The sequence below is a fragment of the Drosophila elegans genome, unplaced genomic scaffold (assembly GCF_018152505.1).
Source record: "Drosophila elegans isolate 14027-0461.03 unplaced genomic scaffold, ASM1815250v1 contig_122, whole genome shotgun sequence".
Lineage (NCBI taxonomy): Eukaryota > Metazoa > Arthropoda > Insecta > Diptera > Drosophilidae > Drosophila > Drosophila elegans.
Window position 1 is genome coordinate 1 of NW_024545487.1, and position 23,439 is coordinate 23,439.

Here is a 23,439-nt window from a genome sequence, read left to right on the forward strand (position 1 = left end):
TACTATATCTCGAAGAACTAAAAAAAAAATTAAAAACACCAAAGTTATAATATTTTTTTATTTATTTTTACGATTGTTCCTATGGGAGCTATATGCTATAGTCGTCCGATTTTGATGAAATTTAAATCGTAATTCTGAAATATTTAACCATTACTAAATGTCGAAGAACTAAACAAAAAATTAAAAAACAGCAAAGTTATAATTTTTTTCATTTATTTTTCCGATTGTTCCTATGGGAGCTATATGCTATAGTCGTCCGATCCGGCTCGTTCCGACTGTAGTATATAAGTTTCATATAGCCATGTCCGTTGTCCGTCCTATCTGTATCTATGAAACTTTCCCAAAAGTTGTCTTTCTATTGCAGGTAGTATATAAGTCGGATCGAGCCGGATATAGCTCCTATAGGAACAATCGGAAAAATAAATAAAAAAAATTATAACTTTGATGTTTTTTAATTTTTTTTTAGTTCTTCGAGATCTAGTAATTGTTAAATATTTCAGAATTAAGGTTTAAATTTCATCAAAATCGGACGACTATATTATATAGCTCCCATAGGAACAATCGGAAAAAATAAAAAAGAAAATTATAACTTACTTAGCTGTTTTTAAAATTTTTTTTCAGGTCTTCGACATACAGTAATGGTTAAATATTTTAGAATTACGTTTTAAATTTCATCAAAATACGACTATATCATATAGCTCCTATAGAAATAATAAAAATATATTAAATAAATATCTAATAATTGAGCTGCAAATCATCATAGCTCCAATGTTTTTAAACATATACGCATATAAATTATAATTTTAATGTTTTTAAACATATACGCAAGTAAATCATAATTTTAATGTTTTCAAAAATATCTAATTCTTGCAATAGCTGCAAGGGTATATGAACTTCGGCTTGCCGAAGTTTGCTTTCTTTCTTGTTGAGAGTGTTTTCTTAGACCTCATATTATTGTGCGATGTCACAAAAGGAAATTCGGCATAGTCCAACTCGTTGCCTCTTTAAGAGTTTTAGGGCGGATCTAGATTTTATTTGCTGTATGCTCCAAATGTTTGGTTTATAAAACTGGTTTTTGTTTATCAAAATTTTATAAATTAGAACTTTATCTATCTGATTAATTTTTTGTTTTGATAATTTAAAGTAATGTGACTTTCACAACCATTGATTGTTAATATAAATTTCTTTTGTTCGTCCAATCCTGGAGTAGTTTGGAGTTTGCAGTTTTGAGTCTGCAATATGGTGTACATATGTATATACATGATAAAGTTTGTGGAATAGAACTTTTTACATTTTACTCTGCGGTGTCGTAATGGGGATGCAAACTAAATATTACCATCTTTCTCTAGTAGACTTCTCCTAATTAATTTACCAACTTTTATTCAAACTTAGGGCGACGCTTGATATTACTTTTATACGTAAACTTATTTACGGGGAAGTGGATGGTACCGTTTTACTGGGTCGCCTATACTTATCAGTGCCTAGTAGAATAATTTATATCTCATATTTTAAACCATTGAAATTTCCAGGGACTTTCAAAAATAATTTCAAATTTTTTATTAAATAAATATCAGGAATGGTATATACCGAAATCATTCATCAACAAAAGAAAGACAACTTTGCAAGAGGAAATATCTTCAACTGACATAAAGCGTCCGAAACTTTCAACAATCAAGTCCCGTTTTTGTGGAAAATTAGGCCACAAAATGATGGAAGGTCGAGCTAACAGCAGCAAAATCATCCTTCGTCTCACGGAACATTCTGGAACAATAGCGGCAGGAGCGCACTTGCTCACCATAAATAAGCGAATGTGGTGAACTTGGCCATATTTCAACACATTGCAATAAGTTCAAGATGGATAAACACAAGGATACAAACTAGATGAAAAGAGTGGAGCTGCGAAGTAGTTGAGCCCAAAGGAGAGATGGTTCATCAAGGCGAGACGTTCATAACAACTTTCGATTCTGGATCGGAATGCTCATTGGTAAAGCAGAAGATAAGTGTCAAATTAGTTGGTAAAAGAATTAACAATGTAGTGATGTTGAAGGGTATTGGTAGTGGCGGCATTTACAGTACTTAACATTTGACAAAAAGTATAAAGAAGGCAAACGAATGTCTCATGTTGACTTCTTTTCAAGAAATCCGCCTTCAGTTGAATTGACTTGCAAAACTCTAGAAAACGAGTAAATTTGGCGGAAATATCTGACAATTGGCTTTTGGCCGAACAGCGTCAAGACTCTGAAATATTTAATATTGTAAATATATTGAAAGAAAATTCTCTTGCTGAGGACATTGCTTAAATTTACGAATTGAGAGCAGGAATACTGTATCGAAAAATTCAGCGTAATGGTAGAACTCGAACCTTATCAATTGTTCCTCGACCATTTAGATGGTCCGTAATAAATCAAATTCATGAGTCCATCATGCATTTGGGATGGGAGAAGACTTTAGATAAGGCCTATGACTATTACTGGTTCGATAATATGTCCAAGTATATTCGGAAGTTTGTTGATAACTGCATTACATGTAAAATGTCAAAGTCTTCTTCGGGTAAAGTTCAATTAAGTCTTCATCCAATACCAAAAGTAAATACACCTTGGCACACAATTCACATCGACATAACTGGAAAGTTGAGTGACAAGTCTGATCAGAAGGAATTGTTCAGGTGGACGCTTTCACTAAATTTGTTTATTTAACCCACACGCTTAAAATTGATGCTGAAAATTGCATAAATGCTGTCACGTCCGCTATTTCTCTGTTTAGAGTACCAAATCGCATTAAAGCGGATCAGGGCAGATTTTTCGCCAGCACTAGATTTAGTGAGTTTTGTTCACAACAAAAAATTAATTTACATTTGATTGCGACAGGTGCAAGAAGGGCTAATGGTCAAGTTGAACGCATTATGAGCACCTTAAAGAATTTATTAACGGCCGTTGAAACTAGCAATCGAGCCTTAAACTGTACGGTTAGTCGAGTGACAAAAGCTAGCCCCTTGGAATTGCTTATCGGCAAAGTTGCTCGCCCGTTGGAGTTGCTTCCACCCTGCGATGTGGTAGAAGAGGTCGACTTGGCAGATGTAAGAACACGCGCAGGTCAAAATATTTCAGCTGCAGCAACATATAACAAGGAGCAATTTGATAAAAACACCCTGCGATATGGTAGAAGAGGTCGACTTGGCAGAAGTAAGAACACCCGCAGGTCAAAATATTTCAGCTGTAGCAACATATAACAAGGAGCAATTTGATAAAAACAAGGCTAAAATTGTTGGATGCAAGGTTGGAGATTTCGTATTGTTAAAAAATGAAGAGAGGCATCAAACAAAGTAAAGTCCAAAGTTTAGGGGGCCGTTTCAAATAACTGAATTATTAGAGGGGGATAGATATATTCTGAGGTCTTCGACAAATAATAGAAAATATAAATATGCTCATGATGACATAAGAAAATATCAAATGCTCAAATACCAATTGAATTTAAAAGTTGTAATAAGGATTTAAATAATGTAATTGAAAAAGAAGCTGTTGAAGAGACATTAATAAAAAAGTTGAATCAGAAACTGTTGAAAGAGACAGTAATGAAGTAGTTGAAAAAGACACTGTTGAAAGAGACAGTACTGAAATAATGTAAAAACAAGAAATAAAGCAAACTTCGGCAAGCCGAAGTTCATATACCCTTGCAGCTATCGCAAGAATTAAATATTTTTGAAAACATTAAAATTATTATTTACTTGCGTATATGTTTAAAAACATTGAAGCTATGACGATTTGCAGCTTAATTATTTGATTGTTCTTTTATATATTTTTATTATTTGTATGGGAGCTATATGATATAGTCGTCCGATTTTGATGAAATTTAAACCATAATTCTGAAATATTTAACCATTGTTATATGTCGAAGGACAAAACAAAAAATTAAAAAACAGCAAAGTTATATTTTTTTTTCAATTATTTTTCCGATTGTTCCTATGGGAGCTATATGCTATAGTCGTCCGATCCGGCTCGTTCCGACTTATATACTACCTGCAATAGAAAGACAACTTTTGGGAAAGTTTCATGCAGATAGCTTTAAAACTGAGAGACTAGTTTGCATATAAACGAACGGACAGACGGACGGACAGACGGACGGACAGACGGACATGGCTAGATCGACTCTACTAGTGATGCTGATCAAGAATATATATACTTTATAGGGTCGGAAACGTCTCCTTCACTGCGTTGCAAACTTCTGACTGAAATTATAATACCCTCTGCAAGGGTATAATAAACTGTTGAAAGAGACAGTACAGTTGTTTTTAAGAGTTAATAATAAAATCTGTAATAATAATGTAAGTGCAAAACAATTGTTTTGATCATGGCGTGTGACGCATTAGATAATATTTTGAGAAACCTGAATGATTAATGATAATGTAAAAATGAGCTGTATCAATAGGAAAATGTTATTTGTAATGGAAATAATAGATTTAGATGAAGAACTAAAAGTTATATTTGAATAAACTTTTATAAGGTGATTGAATGGTAACAAAGCATTTTTGGTAAAATTGCACGAGGTCGTGTAATAGTCAGGATGGCCGTGTCGGCGCACACTAAGAGTGTGTGGATGTTGGTATGAGTGTATGGGTATACAGTCTCTGGAAAATTCCAGAAGTAATATTGAATCAGCCTCTAACGGTGCTTTGTTTGGTTGCATGTGTATTGTCGCTTAAGAAGTACTGTTTTAGCGGGGAGACAGCGTTGTGTCGCTGTTGCCGAGTGTGGTACGGTGGTAGGCACAGAAAGAAGAAGGGATGACGCTGGTAGTTGCGTTTAGGATTTCGTGCGTGTGTAACCGAAACTCGCTGCGCTATTACAATGTCGGAAAATAATAACAACGCTGCAATACATACATACATACATTTATTGTATGTTACTGATCATGTTTTAAAATCTAACCGATCGGACGCCTATATCCTTTATTCTTTTGAAGGATCGGATAATATTTAATAAACTTGGTATATATCGCTATTTATTGACGAATCATTTTTTAATTTCATATTCGTCCTTTGACTGCAGGATTATTAAATCTGCAGCCCTGCCAAAGCTAGCTTTGTTCTCATTATACCCTTGCAGAGGGTATTAAAATTTCAGTCAGAAGTTTGCAACGCAGTGAAGAAAACATCTCCGACCCTATAAAGTATATATATTCTTGATCAGCATCACTAGGCGAGTCGATCTAGCCATGTCCGTCTGTCCGTCCGTTTATATGCAAACTAGTCTCTCAGTTTTAAAGCTATCTGCATGAAACTTTCCCAAAAGTTATCTTTCTATTGCAGGTAGTATATAAGTCGGAACGAGCCGGATCGGACGACTATAGCATATAGCTCCCATAGGAACAATCGGAAAAATGAATGAAAAAAATTATAACTTTGCTGTTTTTTAATTTTTTGTTTAGTTCTTCGACGTTTATTAATGACTAAATATTTCCAATTTACGGTTTAAATTTCATCAAAATCGGACGACTCTAGCATATAGCTCCTATAGGAACAATCGGAAAAATAAATGAAAAAAAATTATAACTTTGCTGTTTTTCAATTTTTTGTTTAGTTCTTCGACATTTCCGATTTACGGTTTAAATTTCATAAAAATCGGACGACTATATCATATAGCTCCCATAGAAATATTAAAAATATTTAAAATAACTATCAAATAATTAAGCTGCAAATCATCATAGCTTCAATGTTTTTAAACATATACGCAAGTAAATCATTATTTTAATGTTTTCAAAAATGTTTAATTCCTGCAATAGCTGCAAGGGTATATGAACTTCGGCTTGCCGAAGTTTGCTTTCTTTCTTGTTTTTCATTATTTTTCTTTGAAAAATTTTTCTTACATTCTTTAAATTTTATGTAATAATATGTAATAAAATTTTAAAAAGTAATAATATAGATAGCTGAAAAAAAATCATCACCTAGAATTGGTCGTTTCACAAAAAAACATTTTAGCACAATCGAATATCAAAAGTCATACTTAAAAAAGAAATCGTTGTAGTAAAATTATAACGTTTTTTATTGCGTTGACATTAAGGTAATTCCAACTTACATAAGAACAACATTAAAACCTTCTTGGTAGCTTTTTAAAATAATGCAAATCTTAAAGGTGTTGAACTCTTTTCAGCCATTTTCAAAAAGATTCGTGAAATGAACAAAAAATTAAATGGCCGCGCTATTTCTATATAAGGCTGTATACTAAAATTTTAAAATATTTTCCTCTACTTGCAGAATTTTTTTTCCTAAATTTTAATAAATTTTCTTATCTTTATATTTTAGGAAGTGGTGATTGCTAGCTCATTATCTGTAACCAGCGGTATGCTCAATCTAATGAGAAATTGTCCGAAGGAAGCCGCTCATCTCAGAAAAGAGCTACTAATTGCAGCCCGTCATATATTTGCCACAGACTTACGTCAAAGTAAGTTTATTTGAGTTGTATACCATTTTACTGACAGTACAAAAGTTGAAACCCAATACGATGACATTCTCCAATCTTTAAAGCAGGGGTTCTCACGCCTTTGCACAATGAGCATTTTTTTTTTAAGCTAGATAAGTTTGGTGGGGGGCTATACACAAACAATTTTCGCACTTATCCCTGACCCCACAAAAAATTGTGCGCGCCTTTTCGGCTGTTTATTCGATTTTCTGTTTCCTGACTCATTTTCGAAAAAAAATCGAGGCAAAAATGGCGGCAAATGTGGTCAAATACCGCACCAAACAGTAAGTCGTTGTAAAGGTTTCGGAACTCCAAATGCGGCAATTCTGCAATTGACTAAATTATTTGCTCAGCACATCGCAAACAATACATGCGGCTTTCGTTTGGTAAGGAGAAGAAAACTGTTTAATTAGTAGTCTTTTTTACTGAAACTCACTAACTGCCCAGAAAATAGCAAAACTCAATCGTAGACCCGGTTATAATAATTAAATTGGATACCGTCCGAAAGTAATTCAGTATAAACTGAAGTGCTTTTATGTAATGTCTACTAATAAGCATTGAAATATTTCGTATATCAGGACTTTTAAGGTTCGACCAGTTTCGGTATCAATGTTTTTTCTATAAAATTCTTCAGTGCGCTGTGTTTTTCCGTATATTATTTTTAAACCATCATAACTTCAATGTTTTGAAACATAAGTTAGTTTTGTTGTTGATCCGGTGGGTGATGAGTCGCCGTCGATGTCAGGAACTTATTTTTCTTCCTCTCGGGCGAACGGTATGTCCGCTGTTGATTGATGGCCGGCTGGCCGAAGGTGTCCCAATGCTGAATTAGGATGATGTGGTCAACAACTTTGGTTGTAAACTACTCCCCCTTTTAAGTTAAGGCCGCCCCCGGTCGATCCTAAATCTGCAATCACTTCTTTTATTTGGATGGCATATCTTTTTGCCCTACTAAGTCGCTGGTAAGTAAGACCAATGCAGATGAGCGCACAGCATATTGTTCCTACAATAATTGCTGCGAGATGCATTTGGTTGTTGTCAATATCGTCTCGGAACTCCTTGATATACTCCAAGTTTCGTTCACTCAAGCGGTGAAGGTACGGGAGGCTGAGAACATCTTGGTTGGCAGTGATGTTCAACAGGGGGAGCTGGCTGCCCCTGGAGTTCTCTTCTGGGCGTTAGCTTGATTGATGAAGAGGGTTTCATTTATCATGGCCTGTTTATCGAAGGTGATAAGGTGAGTGCCATGTATCCAGACTTCTGTCCCATTGTCCACTCGAACATTGGCTGACCTGTCGTTGATGATTACGAGCCCTTGGTCCACGTATGTGATTGGGTGCAGGTCGCTCTGTCGTGTTCGGCAATGCGCCTTCCCACCAGCATGCAGTTCTTTGGCGCATGAACTCTCTGCCAAACGGCAGAATGTGGCTCCCGGTGACACGGAGCAGTTTTTAATGGCGTTAATTTCTCCGCCGCATTCCGCTATAATGTTGTCTGTTATCTGCAGCATTCTCTCACTATGAGCGACTGGAAAAATAGTTATCTTTCTGCATGCTAATTATACCCTTGCAGAGGGTATTATAATTTCAGTCAGAAGTTTGCAACGCAGTGAAGGAGACATCTCCGATCCTATAAAGTATATATATTCTTGATCAGCATCACTAGGCGAGTCGATCTAGCCATGTCCGTCTGTCCGTCCGTCTGTCCGTTTGTCCGTCCGTTTATATGCAAACTAGTCTCTCAGTTTTAAAGCTATCTGCATGAAATTTTCCCAAAAGTTGTCTTTCTATTACAGGTAGTATATAAGTCGGAACGAGCCGGATCGGACGACTATAGCATATAGCTCCCATAGGAACAATCGGAAAAATAAATGAAAAAAAATTATAACTTTTCTGTTTTTTAATTTTTTGTTTAGTTCTTCGACATTTAGTAATGGTTAAATATTTTCGATTTACGGTTTAAATTTCATCAAGGTCGGACGACTCTAGCATATAGCTCCCATAGGAACAATCGGAGAAATAAATGAAAAAAAATTATAACTTTTCTGTTTTTTAATTTTTTGTTTAGTTCTTCGACATTTAGTAATGGTTAAATATTTCCAATTTACGGTTTAAGTTTCATCAAAGTCGGACGACTATATCATATAGCTCCCATAGGAACAATAAAAATATATAAAATAACTATCAAATAATTGAGCTGCAAATCATCATAGCTTCAATGTTTTTAAACATATACGCAAGTAAATTATAATTTTAATGTTTTCAAAAATGCTTAATTCTTGCAATAGCTGCAAGGGTATATGAACTTCGGCTTGCCGAAGTTTTCTTTCTTTCTTGTTTTATTTTAGGAAATTTTATGATAAAATGTAAAACGTTAACGGACTGCAGAACCTTCACGGACGAAACGGACAAAAGATCACCTATGGGAGTGTTGGTGGGTTCCTCAAGCCAAACTGATTTTAAGTCTTCGTGGTCTAAAATGTTCGGACTAACAATATTCATTTTGGCAAGGGTTATTGCAAGCATTAAATTTTGTAATTCCATCATCGACATTATGTAGTAGTGTCTCATATAGGTCTCCAGTGTCTACTTGTGAATTTTTGGCGGATCTCAGAATTTTAACGGTCGATGTTAATTTGATTTTGAATTTTAGTGTTTATTTGAATTTGCCTATTGCTTGACTCAACTAACTTCATTTCGGTGAATCTGAGTTTTCTCTAAATCACCGGCGTCTGGTGTCCCTGCTACGACCTTTAGCGCTGACCCTAAGAAATCTAGACTCCTAGCTACTCGATGATAAATGCCCAACGACTCCAACAAGTCCTGGCAGTGGGCGGTATCTACGCTTAGAAGCTTTTTCAAGTGGGATAGTGGAAACGTGTTTATCATGTTGTCTGTTTCTTCCACCACGCGCGCATACTCCGAGAGGTTCGCTGTCTGAGTGACAAACGCGAACTCTTCCCACACTAGTATTTGGCCGTCAACGATGGGGATATACTTGGCCTGGGAATAATCAGTTATGTGAGCCGACGCCAAGGATAGGAAAAAAAAGTATGAGTCCGAACCTGTGGAATTGAACTTTAGCTATTTTTTTGTTCATCGAAAGGTATCCCACCACCAATAAAATAAACTTAAACTAAAAGGCATGCCGGTGGCAATGCAACTTATGGCTAGCACGAATTTGCGCCAAGTGGCTTAAAAGTATAATAAAAATGGTTAAAGAAGGACATTATCTGATTGTACTATTAAGGATTGTCCTTGTGGACCACCCTCCCCTTAATGAGGACCGTGGTCCCCAGGTCCGCTTCTACAGCTCTTTCCTCACACAAGGGTGTGAGTTTATTTCCTAGCCTTTTGTTGGACTTTACGAAAATTTTTCTCCAACTTCGAAGACCCTATTCTACCGAGTCGCGTTCTCCCTGTTGCTTAGCTCGTCCTGTGCGTTTTTTATTTTTCCCGGACTTCTGTTTGTAAGTCGTCCGAGTTCGCCTGCACAACATCAGCTGGTCTTTTTGTCAATGACCGTGTGGATTGATTTGTTGTACCTGGTAGTGGCTAATAGAATTATTTCCACGGTGTCGGTTATTCCGGTGTCGATTTTTAAACATCGACTGAGTTCCGATAGGGTACTATGGAACCGCTCTACCTGCCCGTTTGAAACACTATGTAGAGGCGGTGCATTTGCAATGCTAACGCCAAAATGATTATTGAGCAAGGTTGAGATTGTCTGCGACTTCAACGATGGTTCGTTGTCGCAATAGATTACCCTAGCTTTTGGAAAATAATTCATCAGCTGAAGTAAAGCTGGTTTAAGATCCTTAATGGTTCTTGAGTGAACGTGTTGCACGACAGCAAATTTCGAAAATTTGTCGATGCAAGAAAAAATATTTCTTGTCGGTAGAGTATATGTCTATGTGCAATATTTCTCCTATATGAGAGGGGATTGGTGTCTCACCCAGCTCCTGTTTTTTTTGGATGTCTGTCATATTTGGCTCTCGCGCATGTCTTACAGTTTGAGACGATTTCGCTGGCCCATTTTGCCATCTTCGGGAAGTAGTACTCAGAGAGCACTTGCTTCACATTTTCCTGGGCCGATCTATGGGCCCTATTATGCTCAGCTGTGACAATTTCCCGCCTCTCATCAACTGCAAAAATGTCTGTTACTCGGTTTTTGCAGTGCCAGAATTTTGTTGCTGGAAATTGTCGAACCAGCTGGTCCTGTACCATGGCCAACGTGTGTAGGTCACAATGGATGGCGTTTACGCCATTAGGAACGATAATATCTGCGATTTCTCTGAGCAATGATTCTTTGCAAGAGAAGCTAACTAAGTGACGCCTTTTGTTCCCAAACAGTATGAAGCTGCGTTTCAATGGGGAGCGCGCCTCTTCGAGAACCAATTGGTTCTGGAAGCAATTCAGTGGTTTGTCCGTAGAATCAATGGTGTGGGTCAGGGAGAGTTCGCTGTGTATCGTGGCTATGCATGATTCAGTTTCCTGCTCATCCATGGCATTGAGTTGTTGTCTGGACAGCGCGTCCGCGGCCAAGTTTGCCAGGCTTATAAAAAATACGCGCACCTGACTCACCGATGCGCGCCTTCCACCTCTTGATTTTAGCGTTCGGATTTGACTTCAAGATCGCAAAAGTCAAGGGCTGATGATCAGTAAAGATACTTATGTCTTTTACTGCGTAGTGCCGTAATTTGGTTAATGCCCAAATAATAGGTAACAATTCCCTTTCATTTGTAGCATAATTTATTTCCCTGTCCTTCAATGTCCTTGAGATCATTGTGATAGGACGACCCTCTTGGGACAATACCGCGCCAATGCCATAGGCCGATGCATCTGTCGTTAGATCAAATGCTTTTTTAAAATCGGGGTATCTTAGCATGACGTCTTCAGATGCCAAGATATTTCGCAGCTTCTGAAACGCTTGTTGCTGCGCCTCAGAGAACTGGACCGAAATGTTCCGTGACCTATGTCTACTAACCGTTCCGTTTTCCCCTTTCAAGATGTCCGAAATGGGTCTTGCTATTGCTGTCCTTTATGAAACATCTGTAGTAGCTCGCCAGGCCAAGGAATGATCTGACTTCAAACACGGATTTTGGTTCCGGGAAGTCTTTAATGGCTTTGACATTCTCTGGGTCAGTTGTTGCACCATTGCTGGTGACTATGAATCCCAAGAAGCTTACGCTCTTTTTAAAGAAGCGTGATTTTTTTACAGACATGTTTGCTTCGTAGAGGTTCTTTAGAACCCAATCTACGTGTGTGACATGTTATTCTTCATTTTCAGAAAAAATAGTCACATCATCCTCGCATACGTGACAAAATTTGCCGATTTGCTCTCGCAAAATGTCGTCGATTGTCCTTTGAAAAATGCTGGCAGCATTTTTCAGACCAAAAGGGAGTCTGCGAAATTCATATTTCCCTCCGTTTACCGAAAAGGAAGTTTTTTCGCGACATTTTAATGTTTTCAAAAACGTTTAATTCTTGCAATAGCTGCAAGGGTATATGAACTTCAGCTTTCTTGTTTTTTAATGTAAATTTTCTATTTTCTATTTTTTCTATCGGAAAACGATATCATATAGCTGCCATAGGAACTATTGAATAATTAAGCTGCAAATCAATGTTATTAAACATATACGCAAGTAAATCATAATTTTAATGTTTTCAAGAATATTTAGTTTTTGTCATAGCTGCTAGGGTATATGAACTTCGGTTTGCCGAAGTTTGCTTCCTTTCTTGTTTTTATTTAAAATCGTTTATACGCATGAAACTTTTACAAATGTGTTTTTTCTATTGAAGGTAGTATTTAAGTCGGAACTAGCCGGATCGGACGGCTATATCATATAGCTCCCATATTGATTTTATACGGATTATTCTGTCGGAAAAAGCTTTAAATCTTTAAGTTATTAATTTTTAATCTTAATTGGATTGAAATTAGTTTTAATGAATAATTCCTTTCGCCTGATTAAAACCTTTTACTCAACTGAAACTATATTTTTCTTTTTTTCTTTTAGAATTCATTCCATCAATTGATAAACTATTTGATGAGGACTTGCTTATTGGAAAAGGGATCACATTGGACTCGATTCGCCCTCTCGCATACTCAACACTAGCAGATCTTGCTCACCATGTTCGCCAAAGCCTAAGTTTAGACGTATTAATTAAAGCAGTAAATCTTTTTTTCAAAAAACGTTCATGATGAAACACTTGCTGTGGGTATACAAACCATGTCTTGCAAGCTTTTGTTAAACCTGGTTGATTGCTTACGACACCACAGTGAAATAGAGCCTCAAAGATCTAGAGCTATTCTTTCAAAACTTTTAAAGGTTTTTGTCAAAAAATTTGAAACTATAGCCAAAATTCAGCTTCCATTAATTATTCAAAAATGGTGAGTACAACACAGGTTTCGGAACATAATACATCATGATTATAATACATAATGGGTGAAAAAATTCAATTGGAATTTGAAACAAAAAATTCTTATCCCTATTAAAGGCATACATAGTTTGCCTTCTCTTTATATATATATATGCTTATGCTTAAAAAAATATCACAACATTTAATCGATTGTTTTAATATATCCCCAAGAAATTTTCCTGCATATTACTGAAACGTTTAACAGGTGTTATTCCTTAGACTTTCATTATATTTCTATATCAAATGTGAGATCGTGTTTCAATCAGTCAAAAGACTCGAAACAATGAAAACCATTATATGAGGCAAAATCCTTAAATTACGCAAAAAAAAAATTATCGTTTTTATGGCAGTTACAGGATATAGTCGTCCGATCGGCAAGATTTCTTACCTTGATAAGTTAACACATACCAAAACACGATTTGGAAAGTTTCAAGAATTTATCTCATATGCTGCGCAAATAATAAGATATATGGCAACTATAGTGTTGAGGCACACTCATTTCTTAAACTAAATTTTTTATCAAAAAATATAACTTACTCCTTGAGTTTATAAAATAAATCTTACTCCTTGAGTTATATTTTTTCGACTAAAAAGTGGAATAGAAATCGATTAAGTGGACTGCAGACAACATTTTAAGATTTTGTTAAAATTTGTACAAAAATAAAAAAAAAGAAACGCATACAAATTAATGTTAAAAACTCACGCTACCTCTTGCCTTCGGCTCTCAAGTTGGTCCCTACGGTTATCTTTCCACCGACTCTTTGTAAAAATTTATTTGTTTTTTATTTTTGTACTTTCTTTTTAATCATATTATTGAAATGTTAGAACCTAAGCTTTGATTTTTACGAGAGAAAGCTCTATTTTAAACTAGTACCACATCTTTCTATGTTACTTTTTGAACGCTGAAAAATACTATCCCGCGTTTCCCTTTTGAATACATAAAATGAGATTACTTTTTACAAGAAAACGATCTTGTTCCTGCAACATTTAAGATATAGTTTACCTATTTTGACCAAATCTCAAGGCATTGGTTCTGAATACTCTGCTAAAACCAGAGATTTATACTCAAACTTAAAAAAAACAAGAAAGGAAGCAAACTTCGGCAAGCCAATGTTTATATACTCTTGCAGCTATTGAAAAAGTTAAATACTCTTTAAAACATCTAAAATTCGGTTTATATGCGTATATTTATTATACATTAATACATTAAAGCTATGATGAATTTCAAATTAAATATTCGATCTTTGCTATCTCAGCTATATGATACCATTACCCGATTCGAATAAAATTAAAAGAGTAATTATGGTTTTTCTTAAAAATAAGTTATACAATTAAGTATTAACCAGACAAACCGCAATGAACAAATAAAAATGCACACTTAGATTTTATGAACCGCACGCTCATAACGCCAGAAAAAAAGTGAGCGAGAATATCGAGAGAGTAAAAGAACAACGAACAGGCGAGAAAGAATGAGCACATTGGAATGTGTGTCTACCCAGTCGGAAAAAACACGCTTTCAGGATGTGTTCTTTTACGCTTCCTTTGCTTGCGAAAAACGCATTCCAGATACCTGAAAGCTCCCTTTCCTTTTTGTTCGAGACGGGACAAGAAGCAAGCCTTCTTTTAGGACCGATCTAAGAACGAATCTTAATGCGTTCCATTGTAAGGTAGTTTCAACTTTGGAAACGCTAGGGTTTCCCTTCCATTTGTACTTTACGAGCATTCTTTAAGCATTCTACAGCGCACTGTTAGAATGAACATAGAAACGTTCCTCGGGAACCTTCCTGGATAGCTTCCAAAGCAAGCATTGCGCAACACATGTAAAGAATGAATATTGATCCCTTCCACAAGAACACATTTAGTATGATTCCAAAACATGCCTTCTAATAGTCTTACCGAAGAATGCAAATATTATCGTTCCCAAAAAAACTATTGGGAACCGTTTCTTTTTCAATTCCAATTTTTATTTATTTAATTTTTTTTTTATAAACGTTTGATTTAAAATTTATGGTAATTAATTATAATTACTATAATTACTCCGGGTCGTTTTTTTCTTTTCTCATCCTTTCTGCTATACTTTTAGCCTTGTAAGTCTTGTTCTTAGCCCTAGTGAAGGCCAGTCAAAGGTCTTTTATGTGGTCGGTTAAGTGGTAGCTTTCCCTCCTTTGTGATATAATAATGAGAAAATATAATATAAAATATAATAATGAGGAGGAAATATGTAATTTTTTAAAAATATGATTGTAAGTTTGTAAAACACTTACCGAAAAATGTTTCATTTAAATGAATGTAGGACGCAAAACCTTCCCTGTCCCTTGTACCGCCATAATTAAGCTCCATTATCAAACTTGGACTTAATATCCTACTGAAGATCTAGATTTGCCGAATTCAAACATTTTTAAAAGTGCATAAAGTTGAACTCCAGTAACATTATTATTATGGTACCATTCTTATAATTTTTCATTTTTAATAGGTATCATACTCAAAAGAATAGTTTGATGCACTTTTATCCGATTCGGGTTCACATAAATTTGGGCATTAATTTCCAGAATTATTTTCTGTATCAAAAGTAAGAGCTCTAGCAGCCGATTGATGAAGCTCTTCCTTTTGTTTTTTTGTTAAACGGTGAATATTTGACAGCGACATTCCCCTCATTTTAAATTATATTAGTTGTGTTTATTTTGTAAAATATTTTTTTCAATTAAATCATTAAATTTTTTATTTATGTAATGTCTAATTTTTTAAATTTATGTTTATTTTTCTTAAATTTTTGTTCACTTAATTTGTGTTCTTAGGACCACCCTAAAAACACAACTTGTATGTAAATGTTAGTCCACCCTAGGAAGAAGTAAAAGGAAGAGAGAAAAAAGACAGCACACAAATAAACAAAACGAGTTCACAAAACAAAAAAATTTAAATTTATGAAATATTACCTTTTGTCTTGAAATTGTTTTTCTGGAATTAAACGAAAATAATATTTAAAACGCATTAATTAAATTAAAACTCCACACACAGTTTTATGAACAATTTGTTTACATTTGTTTTGACCGTACACTGTTTTTAAGACTGTTAATAAGTGTTCATAAATTTAATATTTTTTGGCACAGGTACACATCACATATTGTTTTAATTTATCCATTGTTTGGTTCATGTTATTTTATTAACAGTATTGAAACTCCTATTTAGTTTGTTTATATCAACACTATACTTACTTGAAAATTAAAACCGCAAAGAATATATTAATTTCACAAATCACAGAGGCACCAGCTTTTCCAATTGGAAATCAAAATGCAAGTGGCGAGAAATGCAAAAGAAACGAAAAAGACATCGCGCTTTCTTGCATTTTCTCTTTTGTTCTTGTCGTTTGCTTTTTAGAGTACCGTTTTGTTCGGTTACTCCTTGTGAATACAGTGACGGAGAAAACTATAGCGCCGGCAAATGTAAAACAATAATTCAAAACAAAATCTCGCTTTGAAAAGAAATCATGTAATCGTGTATATATTATTACTTAAAATTAAAATATATAAAAAACTGATTCAAATTAATAAAATACCACCAACATAACAAAGCGTTCAGATATTGTTTTTAAAGATAAAAAGTGAATATATTTACGCCGCTGCTGTTCATTAAGAAAAATAGATTAATAGCCTGATTCCATTGCCGCATTAAAACGTATTTAGCCAAATGCGCATTTATTTACACAGGGAATCCTATAAGGCTAAATGCCGCATTTAAAATAAATGCGATTTTTAAATGCGATTAAAAACCATTCGCCCCGAACGTTTTTAGAAAAAATACCGGAAAATACCGATGTTATTTTCTTCGTGCCACCACTACAACAGATGTTTTCTATAAGCAAGGTTGGCGCAATTTTTGATGTCTTTTGAATTTAAAATCTATTTTGTATATAAATTACTGAAACCTAGAGCGCACGCTGCAAATTCTGCTCGAAGTACCACAATGCATTACTGCTGGATCTCTGGCATTAAATAACTCTCACATATACGGGTACCCTTGCCCTTTTTAGAAACTGTGGTGGTCTCCATTGCAAGCTTCTCTTCTTTGTCGTCCAAGTTGGCAAATGTATCGGTCGCAATATGGATGTCCTGCTGAGCATTACAGAGTTTAGTCTACTAAACTCACTCATGTTCAATAATTTAAATTATTTTCTTTTGGATTTGCCAAAACTCAAAAGTATACAAGCCCAGATCAGCTGTTAGTGCCACTCACATGTCGGAGTAGCATTTACTAAATGCTAATGCGCCAATGGAATCAGGCACATTTAAAAAGTCCACTAATGCGGCAATGGAATCAGGCTATAAATTAGTTTCCCATTTTTTTTTCCATTCCGAAATAAGACTTCTTTTTGCGTTCTTTCGTAAGCGAGGTTTTCGGTGAAAAACACGATCTCAAAAATATCGGACGATCGGCAGCGTTCGGTTTCAGCTTTTGTTTACATTGCAAAAGAAGGCTTTTTTATGCATTATAGTAGAAGGGACGATTTCATAAAAACTCTTTAGAATGCATAAACAATACTTCTTTATAGCTTCTCACATTCTTTTTCGCTTGCAAAGCATGCATGAAAGAAGCTTTTTTTATTGGAATGCGTTCTCTAACTTCCGACTGGGTATTTGAACACGCAAATTTCAACAGTAGTTCTGAACTATCAAATCATTACCTTCAAATAAATTTTTTTTTCTTAAATAAAAAAAAAAATGTTAAGTTACATTTCTTTTCATTTTTTTTTTTTATTTGTATTGCTTTAACGGGAGCTATATGATATAGTCGTCCGATTTTTATGAAATAAAATCGTAATTCTGGAACTAAAAATAAAATTAAAAAAACAGCAAAGCTATAATTTTTTTATAACGGACGGACAGACGGACATGGCTAGATCGACGCTCCTAGTAATGCTGATCAAGAATATATTCACTGACTGAAATTATAATACTCTGTGCAATGGTATAAAAATGCGAGGTTTAAGATATGGCAGCAGCTGTAGAATATCAACTTTCGATCTATGACAATTTCAGAAATACGAATGCAAAAGTTTCAAATCTATAGCTTATAAATTGACCTCGCTCGCAAATGGTATAGAAACAGGCGGACAGTCCTACTTTACAGGGTCGGAAATGTCTTCTTCACTGAATTACAAACTTCTGACCAATTTCATAACATTCTCCACAATGGTTTAAAAAAATGGGTAACTTGTCTAAAGCTTAAAAACTATTGCGCAGCGATTTCCCATACAAAAGCTGAAAAAGGCGTGACAGGTTCTTTTATCCAACATGTATTTTTCCGTCTCAGATAGCCGTGAAAGTTACAACAACAACTGTTTTTCTGTTACTCAACTGCTACACCGCCTACAATTTTCTTTCCTCTGATTTTGGATTTTTGATGGCGTAGTGTTATGATGTAAATCTTTTTGCTTTAAGTTGAACACGCAAACTTTATCGTTGCTCTTATGCTTCCAGTCTGCGCTCTCTATTTTCTTTATATTTTTTAGATTATTTTTTTTTTACTCTTAATTTCTACCACAAAAAGGAAACCCTTTGCGAAATTAAAAAGTTTTAATCCTTTCAAATATAATATATTGAAATAATTGGTATAGCAGCGTTATATTTTTTATTCCACTTACTCGTATAGTAAAAGTAAAGTTGGTTGAAAAGGTAAAAGGAATTGCACAAGAAATGGCAAATTCTGCCACGTTGCTCTACAGCATGTTTGTGTGTGTGTCTCGGTCACATCTTTCGGTAGACACAATAATTTTTAAAATTTAAAATGTTGATCCGCTGCTCGGCCTCGGATCGGATAGACAGAACGAAAGAAGAACGAAAGTCAGCGGGAGGTAGGGGTGGTGTACACTCTTAGCTACTAGTGTTGGCTATGCGGTTCGACAGATGGCATCAGCTAAAGTCTGATTATTTTGTGGGGAAATATTAAGTTTCAATTTTGTTAGCTGAGTAACGGGTATCTAATAGTCGGGGAACTCGTTCTTTCTTGTTTAATTTATTTATTTCTATATGAGCTATTTGATTTAATCGTCCTATCCTTTCATCCAAATACTTACAACACAAAAACATCAATATCTTTGACTTCAAATCGAATAGTTGTGTTTTTTTTGCGCTTCGAATTTTTATCTGTTTTCGTATCAAACCATCTTAGGTTTATATCACAATTGATTTTATTCGGTCTCTTTTTTCATACACTTTAATATTCCCTTCGCTTCGCTAAAACTTACTATTTTAAGGGGATAGTCAGGTTTAGAATTTTCAAAAAATCGATTTCTTTTTCTTCATTTTCAGTCACTATAAGCCCTTAGAAATAAGTTAGAAACCCTTTTTAACCGCAGACGGTACCAGAAGTGGCCGAAAAATGAATTTCGCCGCAAGGCCGCGAGCGCTCGGATCGCACAATTGGCGCGTTGAGTCGGCCGCCTCAAAAGAACATCGAACACAGATGAGAGCGGGCAGGTCAAGTGAAAACGAGCTCTATGAGGACGAAGAAGGGGTATTGTATGGAGCAGGCATTGCTGATTAGAGGTACGATGATTTTAAACTTTAAACGCGTTTATCTCGTTTTCTTTGGTGGTCGCCACGATTCCAGCCGATCTACTGGTCCGATTTCATTCAAATTTTTTTTTAAATGTTCAGAAAAGACCTGGCTATTGCATGACCCTCGGCCTTTATTGTAAATTGATATTTAATAACAAAAGCAGTTAATGTTGAAAAAATGTGGAAAAAAACGAAAAATCACGAAAACTATCACCATTTGTTTATTGATCAATATTTTTTCATAATTGAGGGTCATGCGATAGCCATTTATGTGCTTGATTTTCGTGTTTCAGATGACTTGAAGATGAGAAATCATGGCGACCGTTTTTCAACATGGCGTCATTAGATCGCCCATAACTTGGCCAGATATTAATGAAAATTGAAATTTTTTTTTTATTTTGTAGGTAATAACATGCCTAACGATATATAAAAAGTTGTGAATGTCAAATATCAATAAATAACAAAAAAACGTTGTTGAAAAAAAGACCTTTTAAACCTGACAACCCCATTAAGATAAATATTAAGAAAACTATGTAAACTTTTCTATTTCTTCTGCAATTGTTTTGTGACTCTTGTGTTAAGGTTGAAGGTGATGATGAGATAAAGTCGTTCGTGCAACAAACAAAATGCGGTTGATCAGCTAGTTCTTTATTACCAAATGAACTGTTTTTTTCACTGGAAAATATGAATATGATTGTGAATATTGTTACATTTATCTGCATAAATTAATCGCTTCCTGGTAGTTTTACCTGTATAACATTTATTTATTTCGCTTTCGCCTGAACTTTAAGATTACTCAAATAGCTTTAAAACTGGGGGACTAGTTTGCGTAGAAACGGACGGACACACGGACATGGCTAGATCGAATCTCCTAATTGCCGCGCACTCCAATCCCACGTTAGAACCCTTGCTTTTTAAGAACTGAATATTGTTACATATATCTGCATAAATTGATCGCTTCCTGGTAGTTTTACCTAAATAACATTTATTTATTTCGCTATCGCCTGAACTTTAAGATTACTTAAATAGCTTTAAAACTGGGGGACTAGTTTGCGTAGAAACGGACGGACAGAAGGACGGACAGACGGACATGGCTAGATCAACTCTCCTAGTGATGCTGATCAAGAATATATATACTTTATAGGGTCGGAAACGTCTCCTTCACTGAGTTGCAAACTTCTGACTGAAATTATAATACTCTCTGCAAGGGTATTAAAATAGATGGTAATTGTTATTATTTCTTTTTAGGTATGGCCATACCATTTCCAAATAGAGCATGAAAATGTACATATATTATTTAAACGTTTTTCAATTTTTCTATTAGTTTTTCGACATATAGTAATCGTTAACTATTTCAGAATTACGGTTTAAATTTCGTCAAAATCGGACGACTATATCATATAGCTCCCATAGGAACAATCGGAAAAAAAATGTAAAAAAAATTATAACTTTTCCGTTTTTCAATTTTTCTATTAGTTTTTCGACATATAGTAATCGTTAACTATTTTAGAATTACGATTTAAATTTCATCAAAATCGGACGACTATATCACATAGCTCCCATAGGAACAATCGGAAAAAAATACAAAAAAAATTATAACTTTGCTGTTTTTTAATTTTTTTTATTATATAGCTATATTATATAGCTCCCATGGAAATAATATAAATATATAAAATAACTATCTAATAGTTGAGCTGCAAATCATCGTAGCTTCAATATTTTTAAACATATACCCAAGTAAATCTTAATTTTAATGTTTTCAAAAATATTTAATTTTTTGCAATAGCTGCAAGGGTATATGAACTTCGGTTTGCCGAATTTTGCTTCCTTTCTCTTTTAATTTTTTTTTAGTTCTTCGAGATATAGTAATTGTTAAATATTTCAGAATTACGGTTTAAATTTCATCAAAATCGGACGACTAAAACTTAAAGCTCCCATGGGAACAAAAAAAATATTAAAAAAAAATTTAAAAACTTAACTTTTATATGTAATTTTTTTAGAAATTCTTTATGATTAATTAATAATTTGACAGTTCAAAATTACGCTTTTAATTTTATTATAATCGGAAAACGATATCATATAGATGCCATAGAAACTATCAAATAAGCTTCAAATAGCTTCAATGCAAACATACACGCAAGTCAATCATAATTGTAATGTTTTCAAGAATATTTAATTTTTGCAATTACTGCAAGGGTATATGAACTACGGCTTGCCGAAGTTTGCTTCCTTTCTTGTTTCATTGAGAACTTATACAGAGTGCTTGGATTAAACGCTTACATATTGCGAATCAGTAGATGAACAATCAATAAAATACTCAGCTCATAGGGTCTTTCCCTTCCCTTATCATCCCGTTTTCTAAAAATTAAAAATAAATACGGAGGTTACAATTTTTTTTGAATTTTTGTTACGTTGGTTTTTCTAAGACCACCGGAATTTCTACTAGTATAGAAAAAAATGTGCTTCATGTCGGCAAATAACTGTAAATTGTTCGCATCAAGAAATAAGGAGCATTCATCAGATTGAAGTTGTGGACATTCAAATAAATGTTAAACAGTATTGAAAAATAGGTTTCTTCGGCTTAGGAGATTATCTCTACTCTATCCAAGTATGCAGAAAACAGTGCATTTTTCAGCAGTTAATATATATCTTACCACCCTCTGCTTATCAGGGATATAAATGTTGCTTACAGCCACACTTGGGCATGCACATCAAATAATTAGAAGGAAACAAGGATGAAAAACTAAAAACACCTTTTATCTTATTTTGATCTTGTCAAACGGTCAGGAAACCACCTAAACAAAACCGAAACGATAAAATTGGTTGTTTCTTGAGAAAAGACCGTTAGACTCACTGAGCTATGTGGACGGTTCAGTTCTGACACTTTGGTCAAAGGGTTCTAAACTGAGACTTTTTTTTGGTGATTGAAAAACGGTCAACTGTTATTTGCTAGCTCTATTACTGACTCTTCTCCAAAGCCCGAAAATAATCGACTACCCCACGTCGCACAGATCCAACTGGCTTAAATACAAAAAATAAGTAAGTTCCCATTTTGAACTAGCCCCGCAGCTCGACATCAAGGACGACATCGATTGCTGTGCCGGCGCACTGGAATCTGTACTAGTCGCAGCAGCCAATATTTCTATACCACAAGAGAAAGATATGCAGACCAGCCGATACAAAAATAATCTTCAATTTAAACAGCTATATTTGGAAAAAGGACGTTTGAGACGTGCATGGCAAACCAGTAGATCACCAACCTCGATCCACAAATTCGTTTGATTACTCTTGATTACTCCAAAAATGCTAATTAACCTCCCAAACTGTGCAGTTTAAGCCAGTTGTAAATTGTTCAACGGGATCATTAGACTTGATAACTTCCCAAAAAAGTTGAATAATCCGTAATCATAATGATGACGATGCACAGTGGCCGGGTCCATAGGCCATAAGTAAAATCAAAGTCTAAATTTTGGTTTTAAATGTACCAATTCTTATTTGTAATTGGTCTAGCTATTTGAATTTATTCATCTTTTTGTTTTGCTCTATCTGTCCTCTTCAAGAACAGCATCGAAAGAGAGGGCATAATATTCATTGGGTATTTAAAAATGTTTTAAGCTTTTTAAAAACAAGTTTTGGTGCAATGAAAGTGCTTAATATTATAAATAAAGGTAAACTTCCGTTTTACAAAAAAAGTATATGTAGTATGTGTTGTGTTTTGTGTAAATCAATATTGTATTTAGTAAATAATTGTGAGCTTTGTCTTTTCTGTGTTTGATTAGAGTTTTAGTTGTGATTGCATTCTTTGGCACAAACAAATCTTTTTGTATAATATTCTTAAGCATTTTAAGAATATAAGAATGTTTAATTTAAGTGTCGAAAGTTGCCGAACGGCTTGCAATTATACGAAAACCTTAATTTTTAAAAAAAAGACGTGCTTCTGTTTGTTGTAGTTTGTTGCCGTTTATTGGTTTGTATTGTCGTTTGTTATTATTTTTGTGTTATGTTTTGTGT

At 34.7% G+C, this 23,439-nt stretch overlaps 1 protein-coding gene across 2 annotated transcripts in view; it reads left to right on the forward strand.

Moving 5' to 3' along the window:
• The first annotated feature begins 6,295 nt into the window (after positions 1-6,295).
• The window catches only part of LOC108148498 (transcription-associated protein 1-like), a 79,888-nt gene continuing 62,744 nt past the window's right edge, over positions 6,296-23,439 (forward strand). For both annotated transcript variants that reach the window (XM_041708931.1, XM_041708942.1), the window contains exons 1-2: positions 6,296-6,437; positions 12,472-12,845. In XM_041708931.1, coding sequence (XP_041564865.1) covers positions 12,685-12,845 — 161 coding nt within the window. In that variant the 5' untranslated portion in view covers positions 6,296-6,437; positions 12,472-12,684. The remainder of the gene's footprint in view (positions 6,438-12,471; positions 12,846-23,439) is intronic.